At 41.0% G+C, this 19011-nt stretch overlaps 1 protein-coding gene across 1 annotated transcript; it reads left to right on the forward strand.

Annotated features, from left to right (window-relative positions):
- The first annotated feature begins 954 nt into the window (after positions 1-954).
- LOC121329334 (short-chain dehydrogenase/reductase 3) lies at positions 955-13442 on the forward strand. The gene is made up of 6 exons (XM_041274892.1): positions 955-1810; positions 10867-11010; positions 11336-11455; positions 11640-11878; positions 12154-12279; positions 12760-13442. Exons 1-6 carry the CDS (start codon positions 1616-1618, stop codon positions 12842-12844), a joined length of 909 nt encoding a protein of 302 aa, XP_041130826.1. The 5' UTR covers positions 955-1615; the 3' UTR covers positions 12845-13442.
- Positions 13443-19011: the final 5569 nt, after the last annotated feature.

A 19011-nucleotide genomic window follows, 5' to 3' on the forward strand; every position in this document is an offset into this window, starting at 1 on the left:
ACACATGTGCAACATTTAAATGACGTGTCCAAGTCCTGGACTTTGTATTCTGTATATGTTGGAAGTCAATCGGTAGACTTTGCATTTGTGAAAATAATGTTCTTTGTCAGCTGCGATCTTATCTTATAGGATATATTGGGTTGTTTAAGCGTACCTATCTAAAGTTTAAAGAAGCTATTATTAAAAGGCGATGGTTGAAGACGTCCCTCGGCTGATTTACCCTTCAAAAAAGGTGAGATTAAATAGCTAAACTCGCAAAGGTGTCAAGTGTGCGACCCTCGCGCCTTTCTCGACCAGTTTATGACTTCTGTGTTTAAAAAAGCCGGGAATGTTCTAGACGTAAAATAGACTCACTGGGCAGCGAGGCAATCAGCCTGCAAGTCGTCCCATTCCCAAAAACACAGCAACTTTGACACGTTAATAAAAGGGAGAAAACGCGTTTCAAACGGAATGTTATAGGGAATAAATAAAATGCCCACTCTCCTAAATCAAGTCTGGGCGCGTGTTGGTCGAATTCTCTCGACAGATCTGAAATACACGGCAGTGAGACTCTATTGTAGAAAACGTAATTATTTTAGTTTCAACCCATAATGCCATACCCACTCCAGTTTAGTTTTGCATTATCGGTTTCATTGGAAATATAAACAGGTCGCAATCTGCGAATGTCAGCATTTCTGTGCATAAAACAGAATACGGTTTTACCAATCAAAAAAGCAACGGTTATCTTGGGTCAGGTGAGGATATTTAATTTTCTGGGGGGTGGGAAAAAAAAAAAAAGTTGAGATAGAGCCACTTGCGGGTTCACCCTGCACAGTGGAATTGTGCTGCTGTTCTTTAGGGGTGTGGAAACGTTAAGGCAAACCCAACCACTCACACACAAAACACACAGTAGTGAAATATTCTCAAACACTTAAACTGTCAATCAGGATTAATGGTTTATAAAAACTCCCTGCAGATCCAAGCCTCACAGACACTCAGAAAAGGAAAAGAGAGTAGCGAGGAGCGACGCGGTGGTGGTGGTAAATTTCTTCTGAGTAAGCACACTCCAACTAGCCACTGTTTCCCAACCTCGCTCCCTCTACTTTGTGGAAACAGCGCAAGAAAATAAAAATACAAAAGGGGAAGCTTGCTTTCAAAACCTGTATAGCCACTTTTATTTAGTTTAAGTAAGTTTGCCTGCAAGTTTGAACACGTTTTGTCAGCAGAACTGGCACTAATTATTGAGCTAATTTGCATTTCTGCATTACCACAGCACTGACGAAAACTGAGCTTCCCTGAATTTGACACGGGGCAAAGTTTATGACACACAGGGTCTGTGGGACTGTCCAGCGGAGCAAGCCACATTTTGCAACTGTTTGCTTTCATTCGCTTTTAAACGTTTGAACTCCGATTTTATTTTGTTTTTGATTTGTTTCTGTGAAGAGACGATTAAATATCATATAAATGTTTTAAAAGTCGGTTTGCAGAGGAAGCGAAATTAAGCTTCGTGGTGGCAGCCTCTCTTCTTGTAGAACGGAGTTTCTAAACGTTTTGCTTCGGGTCTCAGCAGGCTGTTTTTTGTGAAGTTTTCCCCCTCCCGATCGTATTGATATTGTTCACCCGTGGTTAAAGGAAGATGGATTGGAAGTCCCTGGGATCCGCACTGTTTTTCCCCATTCAGATGGTGTATTTTCTTCTGAAAGCCGCTGTGTGCTTGCTCATCCCGAGCAGACTGAGGGATATGAGCGGGGACGTGGTGCTGATCACCGGCGGGGGAAGAGGCATCGGTCGGCACCTGGCTAGGGAGTTCGCGAAGCAGGGAGCGAAGAAGGTAAAATCCCTATACAAACACATACACGCCTCACTTACACGATACATCATTTCTAATTAACTTCTTCCAGCATAAGTGGGTGTTTCTAGTATGGTTACATTTTAATGCATTGGGCATGCTAATGCTAGGGCAAAACGCACCACATACATTGAGACGTTTGTACGGATTTATGTTCAATTGGGGACATTACCTTTTATTTTGTGAATTCGAGTTGTCAAACTGTTATTTACACTGGCAGTGGTAAAGTTATTACAATGTTAACCAGCTTGGAAAAAAAAACGGGAAGCCAGTTAAACACGTTCCGTTACAGACTGTTGCATTTTCTGAAGACAGTTTGCAAAATGTGCTAAACTGACACATTGGACTGGATTTTTTATTTATTTATTTGTGGACAGGTCACGTACTGCACGAGTAGTTGCTGGCTAAGATTCATAACTTCAAAAGCACTCTATAATGCATTGTAAGGGAAGACTAACTCGCGTTGACAAAAACGTTTCGCCTTGTGTTGAAGGCTTTATTCCAAACGCTTGTCTGCTTGACCTTGTTTCGTTTAAGTTTTGTCTATAGTCCAAATTTAATCCAGCAAATACATATGCCATAACATTTTGGAGTATTTACCAACATGTTACACATATTCAAGTTGAAATGTATACATAAAAAAACAGCTTTCTTGTATATTAATATCCTATGTCACCCCTGTGTGGGAGCTGCGGGCTTGTGTTCTAACTCTGTCTTTTTAAAAATATAAACAAACTGGTAAGCCAGCAAGGTCTGATTGTGGGAAATGCACAGATTACTTTTCTGAATACAAATTAACCGGCAAGCTAACAGAGTATATAGCTATTAACATTCAACATGATTTTGGGGCACAGCAAGTTTGATTTCTGGGATGGTAGTTTTGTGATGAGGATTAGTTTAACATTGGCCAACCCCAGAAGTCATCATGGTGTCAGAAGGTGTTCTTGTGGGCTGATCTGTAACACATTATGGGTCTTAGGAGTCTAACCCGGAAGGCTTCCACGATTACGCTAACAGGTCCTGATTTTGTAAGCAGTACTGCGCTTGTGGGGTTATGCAGTTATGCTGCGAGTAAGACTAGCCAGGTAGAGAAAAGAGAGATCCCCCAGATGGAATAAAGCAGGGGAGAACTTGTCCAGAAAAATCACACACTGTCATCTCTCTTTCCACAGGCTCTGTTTTGTACACTTCCTATCTGCATCTGTCAGTGCTGTGTCTTGAAGAGTATGAGACAGGCCCCTGTTCTGGGGTATTTTTAATTCTTTTATCACGTCTCCACGGGGTACCCCTTCGTGGCTACTGTGTGCCTGCAGGCTGTTGGTATCCATTTGTAACCATTTTTGGTATTGTCATATGGACAACATTTAACAAGCATTTAGTGGTTTAGAAACTAACTTTTAAGGCCACACTGCCTCCCAGTCCCTCTGCTTAGACTACTAGATCACGTTGGTTATTTGAGGCCTAATCCACTGCCTCCCAGTGCCTCACCACTAACACCGAAATCACACTCCTTTCCTCAGCCATACTGACGGCAATTCCTCAGCTATAACCACATAGCCACGCAGTTGGTTTGGCACACTTGGCTGTTGTACAGTTGTTTACATAAGCATCCATGTAGGTTGGGCAGTTGGATACTGTGCCAATGGGAATGCAGTGATCCTGCACAACATGTTCACGTTGCTCAACATGGGAAGGTCAGCCAAGGGGTGAATTTTTAAAGGGGGGTGGGGGGGGGGGGGGGGGGGGGGGGTGGGGGGGGGGGGGACACTTTTGTTCTGGACTATCTGCCGATGACAATACAAGGGATTCTGTATTCTGTTTCACACTTGTATCTAGGCCGTTTGGTAAGAGGTTTTGGGTCGCCTCGGTATAACTTGGACATGCTGTATCTACTGACACCCCAGTATGGAGTGTGTGGGGGTGAGAAGCCAACATTTCGTTTTCGTCATGAGACATTCTTTATAACAATCAAGTGTTGAACACAGCTGTACGTGAAGCTACCAACAATCAAAATAAATGTTATGTTGTCTATACGCTCTGCCATACCCACACTGCTTCTCGAGGTTTGTCCGCCTCCCCCAAAGTTAGGTGTAGAGTTACGCACATACAGAATTGATATGAACTGTCACTTAAGTGTTAGTTCTAACATCATTAGGCAGGGTTGCACAGCGCACGTTCCAGAATGTTTGGTAGCTTTGCGTGCTGGGTCAGAATTGCTGGCTGTTGCCTCACCCTCACAAAGCATGCTAACAGGACAGGCTTGTACAACTTCCCTCACCTCTCTCCCTGTCCCTAGGCTAACAAGTGGTGTTCAGGCTTGGCAACACTACTTGCTTATATCATTTACTGTTGGCTGTGCTTGTCAGCTTTAGTTCCCGTTATGAATATTTTGAACTTAGCAAGATTTCCCTCAGAGAAATGAACTGAATGACACAAAGGCAGCCAATCCTAACATACATATGGAGAGTAGCAACTGTTTTTCTATTTTTTGGGATTTGTCCATTTAAGATACTTTTTTTCTTTTTAAAACTGTATAATGATAGCATATGGCAGATTTTATGTATGTTTTAATACTACTAGGACACATTAACCCATATGTCTAACCACTAAGCCACACCACTTTCCAGTCCATACCTCTAGCTACACGCCACACTGCTTCCCAGTCCCTTTACTCCAACGACTTGGCCAGACTCCTTCCCAGTTCCTCAGCTCAAACCAATAGGCCACACTGCCTCCCAGTCCCGAATCATACCTGTGTATTTCATGTTAAACATATCATTGATTTCTGTTTTGCAAAGTGGCTGTATAGTCTATTTTGGTGCAAACTTTATAGCAAAAGCCCTTTGCAGTCTCAGAACTTTGCTCACACAATTGTTTATCAACCCTCTTTAAGGTTATAGTGAGTTGAACCTGGAGCATAAACTCCAAACCCTTTTAAGAAAAGCTTACGTATACCAACCCTTATTTAGTTAATTAAAACAGACTTTTAAAGCAGTCTTTTAAAGCAGTTTTAAAGTTGCCCCTTAAGAATTAGTCTCCCTGATAGTCCTAATAGCTGGTAATAGCTCTCAACGATTTCTGTGCTGCTCGACAATACAGCTGAACTGATGAACCCAGAGGTGAACAACTTCATTCATTCCCCCATTGAGAATGCACCCACTCGCCCAGCCCAGCCCCCTGCCTGGCCTACAGTGTTCCTTATCTGTGAAAAATCAAACCCACACAAACACAGGTGTTTCCTTTGCAAGCTTTCACGCCTCGACATTACACAACAATGAGCCGATGACAAGCTATGAGCCATCCTTTGTGGACACACAATGGAGTGTGGCTTTTTCACCTTTGAAGTTTCCGCTTACATCCCTGGGACATGTCATTGAAAGGTAAAAAAAAGGCAAAGGCTTGCGTTTGCATTTCAAATTCCTCCTATAGTATTTTGTAAAAAAAATGCCTACAATAGCTCAAGGAACAGTGCCAAGAACACTCAGGATCTCACTGGCTGGCGAATCCATTAGAAATGTAGAGCATTTGCAGCTGGGGACCAGAGAGGCAGCACTTTTAATGCGTGTGAGAATTCATTACTTGTTATCTAAGAACCAATAAAAGAACAAGGGTCTATAAAACAGGTTGTGCATACAATTGACATGCACAAATGAAATAGTCACTATGCAAGTTGTTTTATCTTTAATGGAACTACCACAGGGGGTATATTTGCGTAAATTGACTTTTGCCACATTCTTGTTTTAACCTGCCCGGTGTGTATTAAATTCTGTGTAAGCTCACTTGTGCGGTTTTGCTGTTTTTAAGGCATTTTATGTTACGTTGCATCATGTTTTTTAATGGCTGTGTCCTGTTTTAAACAATTATCTTTAATATGCATCACATAATGTTAAGCAACATACTGATGCCTGAAGATGTGTAAGATGGCACTCCCATTACAAAGTATGCATAAAATGACCTCAGAATAAGTACAGTTGCACAACTGGGTCTAAATATGATTCAGTACACATGGGGGAAATACAAATGCGGCAATAGACAAGTTCACTTCTGCAAATATACCCCCTATGGTAGTTCCGTTAAACTAAATGTAATGGCCCTCACTTACAAAAACATTCCCTTCTTGGAGAGTCTTGTCCTTTAATTAAGAAGAATGTCAAAGTCCATCATATTGTTCAGTGGAAGCACTTCAAGGGGTTTGAACTTGAGAGGACTAATGCTAAGAGAGAATTGGTGCATCCCAGCTGCTCTGCTTCTGTATCTGGAAAGTTTTTAACATTCCTGGAATAGCTGCTACGGCACTTAGGCTGTGCATATTTCACTGGAAAGCTATGGAAGTTTCAATAATTGAATTGCACTTGAAAGTGTTTTCTATTTACAAGTGGATAAATACAGAAATGAATTGCGGTTGACCAAATATACACATATTAACTGTAGTCCAACTTTGAACATTCAGTTGTTGGGCAGCACTAAAGAGAAAAGTAGTATTAATATTACCACTATAATATCAGACCAAAGCACATGTCAATAGAAGAGGATTTAAAATAACTTTTTAACCAAGCAGCTAATTTGCAAGGTTGCCATAGCTCTGTAACTAGCTAAGATGCTTATGTGTCCCCTTCCAGGTAGACTTGCTTGTTTACCCCCCTCCCTTTCCTCCCATGATGCCCTGCAGTGTATGTGAATGGGTGGCTGCTGGGGTGGGCGGTGGGGGAGGAGCACTGGCACCTTGCAGCTCGTTTACAGAACTGAGTTCAACCGTGGGTCAGCCAGTTAATCCTAATGATGTCATCACATCTGTTTACTTCTTCCACAAAGGAAGTGCAGCAACAAAGGCAGCAGCTAACCACAGGCTGCAGGTAGTAGGGTTTGTATATAGAAGGGTAGAGCAGGTCAAGAGACTGGGGCTGTTTACTGTAGACTGAACCCTCAAGGAGGCTAATTAACCAACACGTTACTCACACAATATTAGCACAGTGTATAGTATTGGAAGGCCCTGTGCAATACATTTTGATGGTTATTATGAACTAACGTGTCTGGTGGCAGTGTTGATTTCCTGCACTTTGGTACCACGCTCATACCGTTTACAGCACTTTATGGATGAAATGACACATTCCCCCTCTTATTTAACAATATAGTTTATCATTAACAATCATTAAAAATAAACTAGCCTGTCAAAAGCATACATCTTGTCTTCACAGTAATACCTATAGTCAATGTACACAAACGTTTCAGCAAAGTGTCTCATTGTCTGTAGTTTCTTGCAGTATGATTTGAGTAGATGCAAGTTATATGATATATTGTATTCACCCTGTTATCTACAGCCTGACAGTTCAATTCATATGAGTCTTTTATTTATAGCCCTCTGATAAAGGCATTAGTTCAGTAACCGTTCCATGAAGTGGCCTTTGAAGTCAATGTATAAAGACTTGTGTATCAATACAGTATAAAGTGTCTGTGTTGCAGCCCAGCCTCTGTGCCTAACTGTCTTGGACTGACTCTCTGGTGCCATGCCTAACACAGCAGCTTTGATCCCAGTAGTAACAAGTGCCTGGGTCTGGGTCATCAGTGCCTTGATTAGGAAGTGAGTTTATATAAATTGCTGAGTGAGGGAGGGGGGCGGAGGCACCATGCAGCTCCCAGCTGGGTGTTGCCCTCTGCGTGACCCCGTTGTCTCGGTGCTAATGGGACAGAGGCAGGCGGCTGCTTCCTGAACTCCCAGTGCCCTCACAGGGGCCCGCCTCCCCTCGAGAGGGAGAAGGACCGAGACCAATAGCGGAGACATTTAAATGTTTAACTGTCCCAGTCTGTAAAGAACCTCTATTACCTATTGTTGTCACCCCTTGTATGTATATTGTATGTTACAGTTGACCCTTTAAGTGACCCCAAATGTTTATAAAAGCTCTGTATAGTTGGCAGTTAATACACTGGCAGAGGGTTGACTATATTGTACTTTTGCATCTTGCAAAGAAACCATTTAATTGAAGAATGCACTTGAGATAGTTGGACAAGTGAGGGGTTACTCCCAGAAGATCCTTCCAAGTTTAGGTAAAGACAACTAGATAATAGAATAGAAAAGCATTTTAAAACCCTCAAATGCATCCATAACATAAAACAACCCAAACACTGTATGCAGTACAACACAAACTACATTAAGCGTATAACATTATGCTTAAAAATGATCTCGGCTGTCTTGTAAAAAATGCCTCATTGAACTGAAGCCTTTGTTTCTTAATTCTCTGTATCCAGTTACAGCTAAGTATCAGAACACAGTTTCACCAGCAACAAGTATCACAGGAGTAGCACACTGGAACACAGCTGCTTGCAGAATTCAGCGCTCTGTTTGGGCAAAGAAGCAATTGGATCTTCAGAGGACTCTGAGGTTATATTAAAAACGTGGTCTGTTCAAACAGCTTGGCAGAATGCTGATTTGCACATACGGTAGTGTATGCAACAGCTGTAAAATAATATTGCAGGTGTGAGATACAATCTTCAAAAGAAAACTGTTGCAACCAAGCCTCGCAGAGTTACACGAAAAAGCTGGATCTTTTTAAACGTTGTGAAAACAAATTTCTGAGCTGTGTAAACTGTAAACGACAGCTGTAAAATTATACCACCAGAGCATTGCATTGTGAAGGGACTTTTTCATTAGAAGCTGTGCCAGGTTTATTATTATTATTATTATTATTGTTATTATTATTATTATTATTATTATTATTATTATTATTATTATTATTATTATTATTAATAATAATAATAATAATAATAATAATAATAATAATAATGAACAGCCCACATTTGGCCAACTTGACTATTTTGTGAGTTAAAAGTGTTCTACTTAAATTTTCTGTATCTTTGAAGACTACACTAAATCTTGACTTTCTTTTAAAGGCAGGGGATGGTTTGATTAAAAAGGGTTTTCTACAGTTCAGGGAACAGAACAGGTGGCTCCAGGGGCAGTGCACTGACTGCCACTCAGTACACTGAAAGCAAGTGCGGCGAGCTGTTGTTTGCAAGCCTTTCCGTTTTGATGGATGCGTTCCACACTGCTTCTCCTCCCCTAAACCGGATCACTTTCCAGTGGAGTGCCTGTGGAAAGATAAGCAGCAGCCCCTGGAAACAGGCCAAGCCCTGCGCTGCCCCTCGGCTGCACTCACCACACGCACTGTTTGAAACTCCCTGACCAGAAAATTGCAGGATTCATCTAGCCAGCGAGCCGTGTAATCTCTTTGAGAGCGTGTGTGAGTCGGGGAGGAGAGGGTGGGGGGGTTCAGCACTGTTGTTACCTCTGTGTGACCCCTGCGATTGACAGGCCCCAGCGCCAATCACTGCATCATTGGTAATCGTTCGGTTTAGAACAGTATCTCCAGTCACAGGCCACTATTTTGTTTTATTATGCTCCCCAGTCCCAGGTTATATGAAGCCTGTATCTTAGACTCCGTTTCTGTGTGCTTCAGCAATTTGCACATTTTCTTTTTAAACTAGTGGGAGAATTATTTTATTTAAGCCTCTAAAAATCTGACGAGCTGCTGACATCTTTTTGACAGTCATGCCCAGTTTTAGAAAGTTGCTGATGAATTGATGAAACACTTTTAATATGGTTTCCTGAATATGAAAGGAGCCTTTTGGCCCAGTTCCCTAGAACAACTGGAACTTCATAACGCTCGTCGTGGTGAGAATGGTTAATGAACATTTCTATAAGCTTTTATGAAGACTGAAAAACTGTTCCAAAAATACATGGTGATCCAGAGCTAAACACATGACCAAATTGGGTTGCAGGGAGGAAACATGATGGAACAAGTTTTCTCTATTTTTGTTCTAGTTTTAAAGTAGTTCAACCATAGCCTCAACCCCAGGCATTCATTGTGGGGTAAGACTTAAGAACCTACGGCAAGTGTAAAACTCACTAAGGCACTAGCTGAAACGTTTGTCTGTTTGTTTCACCGAATTCTAAAGTAGGCTTATAAGTTGGCTGGCTAGTCTTATTAAATATAGGATATAATGCTGTACACACCTTGATAGTACTTGAGGGGCCTTATCCCAAAGGATAGGGTTCTGTCATGTGGAGATATGATATCAGGCTCAGTGGGTGTGTTCTCAGATACAGCACACATAAATCAGAAACGGTCATTAGTTTTGGGTCACCCTGCCCTGACGCTGTCAACAATTTCTCTCATACAGTACATTTCTCTTCTGTGCAACCTGAAGTTATTTTACCCATAGAATAGTGTACCTTACACTACCCTTACCGAAGGATCTTAAATGGAAGTGTTGTGCCACTACAATGTTGATGCAGCTCTTCCGTATGAGTGTTTCATAATAGTTTCCTCGTTGAATTTCTCAAAGTTTTCTGTAAGGGCGTACACTTATCATGCTTTACCAGGCCACAGTAAACCACTGTGAACCTTTAAAAGGAAAGGTACACTGTGTGTAGCAGTGGTTTTCTATTGCAGCTAGAATTACAGCATGTTTTAACCCCCTGTACACGCTATAGCAAGAACCAAGTAATCGTGGCACAGCGCAGGGTTTGGATTACCAGTTCAGTTATGTATGAGCCTGCCTGCCAGCCTGCCTGCCCGCCCGTTCCCTGAACTCTGACTGACTTCAGCACTTCATTCTGTGTGTGTGGGTGGGAGGAGAAATGTAAGGCAATTTCTTAAAGCGACAGGGTAGTTTTTCAAGAGACACTATATGTTATTGTGTATAGTCAGGTCCCAATCCTACGTGATTAAACCTGGAAAGCCAAGTTGTTTACTGCATGTTTATAGTCATTTATGGGACCATAAAACAAGATAAGAACCCTGTTGTTTACTGCATGTTTATAGTCATTTATGAGACCATAAAACAAGATAAGAACCCCATTTTCAAACAAATGTAATCTTTTAACTTAAGGAAAAATAAGGTTTTTAATATGCAGCTAGAAGGCAAGTTAAAGCAAGCGACTGAAACTGTGAAGGATCCAAACCAGGAGCAGTTTCATCCAGTTTAATTTTAAAAGAACTGTGACGATTTAAAAACAATGCTGACCTTTGCCTTGCTTTCAGCTGATCCTGTGGGGCCGCACAGAGAAGTGTCTGAAGGAGACCTGCGAGGAGATCAAGCTCATGGGAACCGAGTGCCACTACTTCCTGTGTGATGTGGGCAACCGGGAGGAAGTGTACCAGCAGGCCAAGGTGGTGCGAGAGAGGGTAGGTACAGCCACACTGGAAAGCAGAGCTCCATACACAGAGAAAGGGGGGAACGGTTACATAAAAGACTAATATATGCATTAGTAAGCCATTTGCACCCAGGATTGATTCCGATCTGGGGATCTCAACCTACCTCCAACCTATCCTTTCCTTAAAATATTTTTGCAACAGTTTCACCTCTAAAGACCTTAAATGAAATAAGTTTTCCCAACTACTGTCTACATAACAAAACCTCCACACGACTGAAATGGAATGTTTATCAAAAACCATTGTAACACCTGAAGTGTGTGTTCAACCAATGAAATGGGGTGTTTTTTGTTGTTAGGTGGGTGATGTCACCATCCTGGTGAACAATGCTGCAGTGGTTCATGGGAAGTCTCTAATGGACAGCGATGACGACGCCCTCTTAAAATCTCAGCATATCAACACGCTCGGACAGTTCTGGGTACGTATCGCATAGGGATATTATTATTATTATTATTATTATTATTATTATTATTATTATTATTATTACTACAACAACAACATTAGTTTAATTAGTTTAACAGTGAATCAAGTGCCAGGCTGTATATACTGGAACTGAAATGTCATGAAGAAGCCTGGTTTTAACCACCGCCCTCTCTCCACAGACCACCAAAGCGTTCCTGCCGCGAATGCTGGAGCTGCAGAACGGCCACGTGGTGTGTATCAACTCGGTGTTGTCTCAGTCCTCGATCCCGGGAGCCATCGATTACTGCACCTCCAAGGCCTCCTCCTTTGCCTTCATGGAGAGCCTGACCCTGGGGCTGCTGGATTGCCCTGGCGTGTGCACCACCACCGTGCTACCCTTCCACACCAACACAGAGATGTTCCAAGGAATGAGAGTCAGGTAAGCACACTCTCTTCAGCATTGCTGGGGCTCTCTTTCATCTTGGCATTCTACTCTTGTTCTTGCCAAGAGAATTAGGGCTTGAATAAAGGGGAGCTAGGTCTCTGTTGGACGAGCTATCTAAGGCACAGTTGATTAAAAATGTTTTTAAGTAAAGACATTTTGCATGGCCCAAGTATATTTCAAACTGTCAATAAGTCTCCTATCATTAATCACTAATAATCATTTCAGAAACATAATTAGCTGACCTCTTGTTCTCTGGTTCATGTCTCCAGGTTCCCTAACCTGTTCCCTCCTCTGAAACCGGAGACAGTGGCCAGGCGGACAGTGGAAGCTGTCCAAACAAACACAGCCCTGCTCTACCTGCCCTGGACAATGCATGCACTCGTCATCCTCAAAAGGTAAACTGTCCCAGAGTAACATCAATCCAGTTACTCTCCAAATATCAAACAGTGTTGACACTCTCCTATCTTTTCCTTGCTGTAATTTACATTAATATGCGCAACACTAGTAGTTCTGTTAAGAAATACAGTGGAATCATTGGAATTTGAAATTATGTACTTGCGTTGAGCAGAAATTTTATGTATAATAATGCATGAAAGTGGTAGTTAGTATCAAAGTGAATAACAACATTTTGCAGGAGCGCCCCGTTTGGCACAACCGTATATAGTAGTTTGGTAAATTTAAATTGTGTCTTGTTTAGCCATATTTATGTCACATTTATTCTAACTTGACTGTTTCATGTGAAATGCTGTGGTCAGATAAAACTACCAATAAACAGCTTGGGTGCTGGGTGTACAGTTCATCTCTCATAATGGAATCAATCTTATGGAATGTTGTGTTGAGACTAAACTATTTTTTTTTTTTTTCTCTCTTTGTAGCTTCATGCCACAGCAAGCACTTGAAGAAATCCACAAGTTCTCAGGAAGCTACACGTGCATGAACACCTTTAAAGGAAGGACATAGACGATTAAGCAAAATACAGACCGACGGACCGGCAGACAATCAGATAAACGCTGAAAAATCTGACATTACAATGTGTGCTTTGCCTTAAATCAGGCTAGCTGAATGCCCCTGGAAACAGCAGACATCTTGGATGTTACTGAACAGCAGAACATAAGAAATGTCATGAACAAGAAGAGGCTGTTCGGCCCATCATGGTTTGTTCCTTACTTGCACACATTCAGCCCCAGAGCAGAATCACATTTTTTTTTTTTTATTATTATTCTCTGGGTTTTACTCGTGCTTCGTAACTTCTGTTTTGAGATTGATTTTCCTCAACTTCCATTTGTACCCTCGAGTCCTGCTCTTTTGCTGAAAAAGTAACATACTGGACATTTGGCCTGATGGGTAAACTTTTGGGGGGAGAACAAAACGCTTCCAGGTCATCTCCATGGAAACCAGTATCTGACTGAACTGCTTCCCTCAGCAACCATCTGCATAGGTACAATATTGGACTTTACTGAGAATAATTGTGTTTAAGGGTTTTTCTTTTATTATTCCTTTAACACTTGCTGTAATTTGTTTCCGTAGGCATGGTGTTGCCATGGTTTTCAGTTACATACATCATATGAATATGAATATGTATATATATATTTGTTTTTCTTAGTTTGTAATTAACTAGAACAGTTAATTTGATCATTTTATGTATATCTAAATTAAATAATAATAATAATAAATAATAATAATAATAATAATAATAATAATAATAATAATAAAAATGGTTTAAAAATATCATGCTTGTTGAAGTTAAATGAAACATGAAGCAAACACAGACCACTCATACTCGAACAACCATTTGAGAAAATACAGAAACATTTGAGTTAGAAACAATAAGAAGTTTATTGGAGCTAATGGTTGAGTTTGGCAAACTCACAAGCATTAACAAGTTCAGCTGTCATTCCCTCTGCCAAAAAACTCTTTTTCCCTTTTAGCTAAGCGTGCTGAGGTTTTGGTAAAGACCATTAATTAGCCACTTCAGCTGCAGAAAGGGAATAATCAAATTAGGTATTGAGAACAAAAGCTGAAGTCGGCATTATTTTTCTGCCAATTCAGACAGAAAAGACAAGGCGCCACAAACTCATAAAGTCTCATTTAGATAAAAGATTATAGACAGCTGTGCCTCTGCCGTTCCAATAACTAAGTCATTATCTGGCAATGAAGAGGCCAAGCGAAAATATTTTCGGTTAGAAAAAAGAAAACAAAAGTGGTGGATTGTGTGCACATGAGAGGTAAGGGACAATGGAACTAGCTGCAGTCAGGCACAGAGCTGGCAGGGTGGCTCCACTTCCACAGCCCAGTGTTGCCATTCTTTTGTTCTGCATCATGCTTTTTTTTTTTTTTTTTAAATATATAGAGTGCCCAATTACTGTACCTCCGTTGTTATTTTCCTCCAATTTCGAATGTCCAATTACGTTCCCTCTCCGCAGCAATTACCCACACAGCTCAGGAGAACAGAAAGGTTCAGTGGGGCACCTTCCGATCCACGACCAAGTCAATTTCCTCTTTTACACCCAGGAACTTGAGAGCAGATGTCAGCGAGCTACTGGCCGTTGGAGGACAAAAGCCAGCCCTACAGGTGTTTGATTGAGGCACCTGGCCAGTATGTTCCACTGCAGAGCAATGAGAAGAAACAGTTCCTGACCTCCTTAACCTGCAGGAGTGCCAAAGCCAATAAAATGCTCCCTGTGGAATCCCCAGTGGAGACCAGCAACTTCGCACAGCTCCCCTGAGGTTCCCTGACTGTATGACTCTCTGCACACCACTTGGTTGTGCTTTTAGTAGGTGAGCCACTTGGGCATAAAACCAAAAAAAAAAAATATATATATATATATATATATATATATATATATATATATATATATATATATATATATGCAGAAAGAAAATCTGGACAACTCTGTACAGATTGTCAAAGCACCAAATTTATCAGATTAAAAATGATATGTTTATGCGCCCCTCTTGGAAAAAACAAAATAAAAAATTAAATCAGAGATGGATACAATGTGTATCTCACCTTTTGTGTAAACTCTAGGTCTTTCTAAAAAATCTAATTAAATCTAATTATGAAATACCAAAGTGGACTGAAGGACTGAATTAGCATCTGTTCACATATATAAGGAGCACTGCTAGGGATCACTCTTGATAGCACAAAGGAGGAAATTACTAACTCCATAAATCCGTGCCACATGCAACTGAATTACTGAAGCAAAAGATAGATAATGTAATTGTATTTTTCTCTACACATTTTTAGTGAATTTAGAGATCTAAGGCAATCGATAACTTACTTCAGTGAGGGAAACTTGATTAAAATGAGTTTATGAAAGGAGTTTATGAAGTTTACCAATACTTTAAACTCAACACAGAAACAAGGACCAGATGCCACAGTTGGAAATTAAGTGGAGACAGATTTAGGACAGAGTATAAGACACTTTGAGAGATTATGGAATAGGTTACCAAGCCACATTGTAAGGTTCTGACTCATTGGCATCATTTAAGACCCGACTTTTGGTATCAATCCGCTTCTTGGAACTGGACAAGCACTGATGGGCCAAATGGCCTCCTCTCGTTCGTGAATTTACTTTCATGTTCTTTCTCTCACAGCTTTGCAAGTGAGAGTGCACTTCAATCAGCACCTGAACACTGCCTGCCATTCAGTCCTGGGCCTCTCTCTTGACAGTTGTGTTGAATTGTGTAGTGATTTACACAGATTAATACTGGGATGTAATATTCAGAGTGGTTTCAGGAGCAACAATATCCATATACATTACCCATACATATACTACAGATTTCCCATATTTGCCACACCTCACTATAGAAAACAGGTAACATTTAAGCACGCTACACAATGACACAGCTCAAGTATGTTCATATTCATTAAACATGTGTCATGCTTAAACACAACAGCAATTTTGCTTCAACCCTATTGAAAGCCTTGAACAGGATAATGTGTAAACAAGAGTCATATTAGGGAACTCAATGAGGCAAATATGGCTCAAGAGCCATTCATTGGAGAACCATTGTAATATATACTGCAGCATACAACTGAAAGTAGAAGAATATTATGTAACTTTTTTCAAGGGACCATTTGTATTCTCCTGTCTAGGGTATACATAGCATGTCTAAAATTGACATTGCTGGAGAATCTGCTTTTCTGCCTAATGATCCCTCTGTGTGTGTGTGTGTGTGTGTGTGTGTGTGTGTTTGGGGCTGTGTAGGAGAGCTCAGATCTCAGGGGGCGAGTTCAGAGCAAGGTTAGCCAAATAGTGGATAAATTAGGCAGGGCTAGGAGACAGACAGCTCACCCTGAGCTGAACTCTTCACCTGGTTAAACTGCTGCTTTGTGGGGCCACGCAGGTGGAGAGGAGGGAGGGAGGCAGGCTTGGGGGATATCCAGCCACCAGCCCCTCTTCCACTGCTAGTGCTGATAGCACTAGTTTAGGATTCATAGGCTGATTGAATATATTTAGCCTAGGACAAAGCGGAATAAGGGGGGGGGGGGGGGGGGGGGGGGGCCTAAAAAGGTTGAAAGAGGTTGACAAAGTTAACCCTAACCAATGGCCAGAAGACACAGCTGGAAATGAAGTGGATTTAAGGCAGAAGGTAGAAGACACTTCTCTGGAGAGTGAGGAGGGCATGGAATGGGTTATCTAGCCACGTTCATAATGCTGAATCACTGGGATCATTTAACTTGGTAACATTTTGAGATCAATCAGCTACTATAAACGAGATGAGAAATGATGGGCTGGGTGGCCTCTTCTTGTTTGTAAATGTTCTTATGTTCTCTACACTATAGGCTCCTTCTAATCAGCAGATGGAGCCAAGGTCTTTCAAGCCATGACATTATTCATGATTTATTTTTATTAAATACATTTTAAATTATTAAATTATCCACCTGCTTCTGCTATTTTACCCTGTACGGATTCAGTGAAAACACCATATACCTGGAAACAATACAGCCTTGATCATTTCAGTCTGAGAAATTCATCTGGATTTGCAGGTTTTGGCATGTAATGACCATAAAGCTGTCTCTTAGATCCCCAGTACTGAGTTCTCTATACTATACTGTATGGAATTAGCTGGCTCTCAGATCCCCAGAACCAAGTTCTCAATACTACACTGAATTAGCCGCCTCTCAGATCCCCAGAACTGAGTTCTCTACACAATACTGTATGGAATTAGCTGGCTCACAGATCCCCAGTACCAGGTTCTGTGGTTAACTGTGCCATACTGCACTGCATTCTGAGGCTCTCACACCCCGGGGCTCTCAGCTGTGTCTGTACTGTTATTGTGTCTGGAAGCCCTGATGGAGGCAGGAAAGTGCCGCTCCCTCTCTACACTGGGCTCATCCATCACAGGGTCTGCCTGAGCTGCTGAGCCCCGCACAGCCTGCAAGACAAACAGCTCTTGAACTGCCCCCCAGCCAGGGGGTGACCCTCCTGCCCCATTAATATGCCAATCAACAAGAAGAATGGTGCGAGCAGAGGTGGAGTGAAGCTGGGATACATCTGAAGGCAACTGGGCAGCTACAGCTAACATAGCGGAGGCCAAATCATTAAGAACACCTACCATAACGCTGTCAATAAGGTGTCACCAATCTGAAGGGATACACGACCATTCCGCAATGATTACCACCTTTAATTCCTTCACGGTACTCGAGTCAGTCAAGGATAGCACCTGCTGTCAGATCTCTATCAAACGGTGTTAGATCTGTTGTAATGTTCATTGAGACTGAAACTGCAACAGGGAGACGGAATCTTTGCAAAATGTAGTACACACTTGACAGATTTGATTTGTTGCCATGCATTTTAATGTCCAACCCCTGTCTGTCTGTCTGTCTGTCTGTCTTCACAATCATATGGAAACGCACAGCTTTAGAGAAACAAAACGATTTTAATTATTAACCTTTACACTTTGTACAGATGAAAATAATAGAAAACATTTGTATCCAGTGGTTTGAGCTATACAAACAGGCCAGAAGGACATTTCCAGAGATAGTTTTAGATAGTACTATAGTACATACAGTAGCTCACAAATAATATTCAGACAGTTACCCTTAGTTTTAATATCCATAGCTTGTTAGAACTATGTTTTAAAATGACTGCAGTATACTTTTTTGCTCATGACTAATACACACCTGAAACTAGAAAAAAAGATATACTAATCAGTTTAATAAACTTCGGTTAAGGTCTCTAAACTGTGGAAATTATTTTTAGTTAAACTAATGTATTTATCGTCTACAATATTAGCCATATGTGTTTTAATGGAATACATTTAAGTGTTTTATTGGAAACTGTTTTTTTTTTTTTTTTTTTTTTAACACAATTGTGAAGTATGGCTATTGATAGATAACTGTCTAAATAATTGTGCTTGTTCATTAACTCACCATCTTTCTGTTTATAAACCTTCCTAATCTACACCACCACAATGATTGTGCAATATGCGATTACTCTGTGCAGAGATCTCCAATTTGCAGTCCAGATAACGAGCCATTTCGGAGCACCAAGCACTACTAAAAGGGAAAAAACTAAAATAATGCACAGTGTGCACAGCGTCCTGTGGTCAGCTAACTGAGGTTTAACTTTAAAATAAAAAGCAAATTGTGATATTGTTTCTACTGCATTATAATCTCACACAGGTAATCCAATCAGTGCTTTCGGGTTTCCACATATAGGTCACATCTGTGTTTGGATTTCAAATTCATTTCAAACGTTACCTTTTGTTTCTAGTACTGGTAATGACGAAATTTATAACTGAAAGTCAATTCAGCATGACGTCCAATAAACCAATTATGTAAAAGCTTTAATTGTCACCTAATTAATGACAATTATAATGCAGTTGATTTCACGTTATATACGGTAACAGACCTACTGTGTCAAGGTGCCGCACTAAAAAAAAGTCCTTTCTTTTATTTGTATGAGGACAGGGAGGGGGACCCTTTAGACTGCTGCACCCTGACGCTACTGCTAATCTCTGGTTTATTAATTAATCCGTGATTAAATGAAAATTAAAAATTGTAAACTTGTATAAGGGCTATCAGCCTGTCACAGACAAACTGGAAAACAAGCAATAAGCTTTATATGCATTAGGTAATTTGTGTCCTCTTTGCAAGTCTTAAAAATGCACACACTTGC

The sequence above is a fragment of the Polyodon spathula genome, chromosome 16 (genome assembly GCF_017654505.1).
Source record: "Polyodon spathula isolate WHYD16114869_AA chromosome 16, ASM1765450v1, whole genome shotgun sequence".
In the NCBI taxonomy this organism is placed as follows: Eukaryota; Metazoa; Chordata; class Actinopteri; order Acipenseriformes; family Polyodontidae; genus Polyodon; species Polyodon spathula.

Coding starts and splice junctions, on each gene's coding strand:
- LOC121329334 (XM_041274892.1), top strand. CDS start 1,616: ATGGATTGGAAGTCCCTGGGATCCGCACTGTTTTTCCCCATTCAGATG. Junction 11,011..11,335: donor CCAAGGTGGTGCGAGAGAGG/GTAGGTACAGCC, acceptor TTTTGTTGTTAG/GTGGGTGATGTCACCATCCT. Junction 11,456..11,639: donor ACACGCTCGGACAGTTCTGG/GTACGTATCGCA, acceptor CTCTCTCCACAG/ACCACCAAAGCGTTCCTGCC.